This window comes from Meleagris gallopavo, unplaced genomic scaffold, assembly GCF_000146605.3.
Source record: "Meleagris gallopavo isolate NT-WF06-2002-E0010 breed Aviagen turkey brand Nicholas breeding stock unplaced genomic scaffold, Turkey_5.1 ChrUn_random_7180001900454, whole genome shotgun sequence".
NCBI classification, from domain to species: domain Eukaryota; kingdom Metazoa; phylum Chordata; class Aves; order Galliformes; family Phasianidae; genus Meleagris; species Meleagris gallopavo.
Window position 1 is genome coordinate 1 of NW_011163718.1, and position 497 is coordinate 497.

General features: G+C 69.2%; 1 protein-coding gene across 1 annotated transcript; it reads right to left on the reverse strand.

Moving 5' to 3' along the window:
- Positions 1–60: 60 nt before the first annotated feature.
- LOC104916471 (protein Wnt-1-like) lies at positions 61–413 on the reverse strand (the record flags this gene model as incomplete). Its single annotated transcript, XM_010727512.2, has 1 exon — positions 61–413. A coding segment is annotated over one exon (353 nt), but the record flags the coding sequence as incomplete, so codon positions are not given.
- Positions 414–497: the final 84 nt, after the last annotated feature.

Sequence of the window (497 nt, forward strand, 5' to 3'; positions counted from 1 at the left end):
ACCCCATACAAAGGGACGACACGGGGGTCCCCACGGCCAACCCCCAACCCCCCACCCCACCACAAAGGCCCAGGCTGTGTCCCCCCGCCCATCTCCGGGCCCCCGCCGACCCGACCACGGGACCCCCGACACCGCACCGCCCTGACCATGCGCCCGGCCTCGTTGTTGTGCAGGTTCATCAGGAAGCGCAGATCGCGGCCCTTCTCGCTGGAATCCACAAATTCCCTTCCGAAGAGCCTCCCGAAATCGATGTTGTCACTGCAGCCCCCCCAGTGCCAATCGGGACCCCCGGGGCCGCGCCGGCGGTAATCGCAGGTGCACGATTCGATGGAGCCCTCGGAGCAGGACCGGGCCACCGAGTGCGTCACGCCGGCGCTGGTGATGGCGAAGATGAACGCCGTCTCCCGGGCATCCTGTGGGGCAGAGATGGGGGCTCAGAGCGCTGCTGGGACCCCCAGAGTCAGGCCCAAGGTGGGGGGGGGTCACTGCGGGGACCC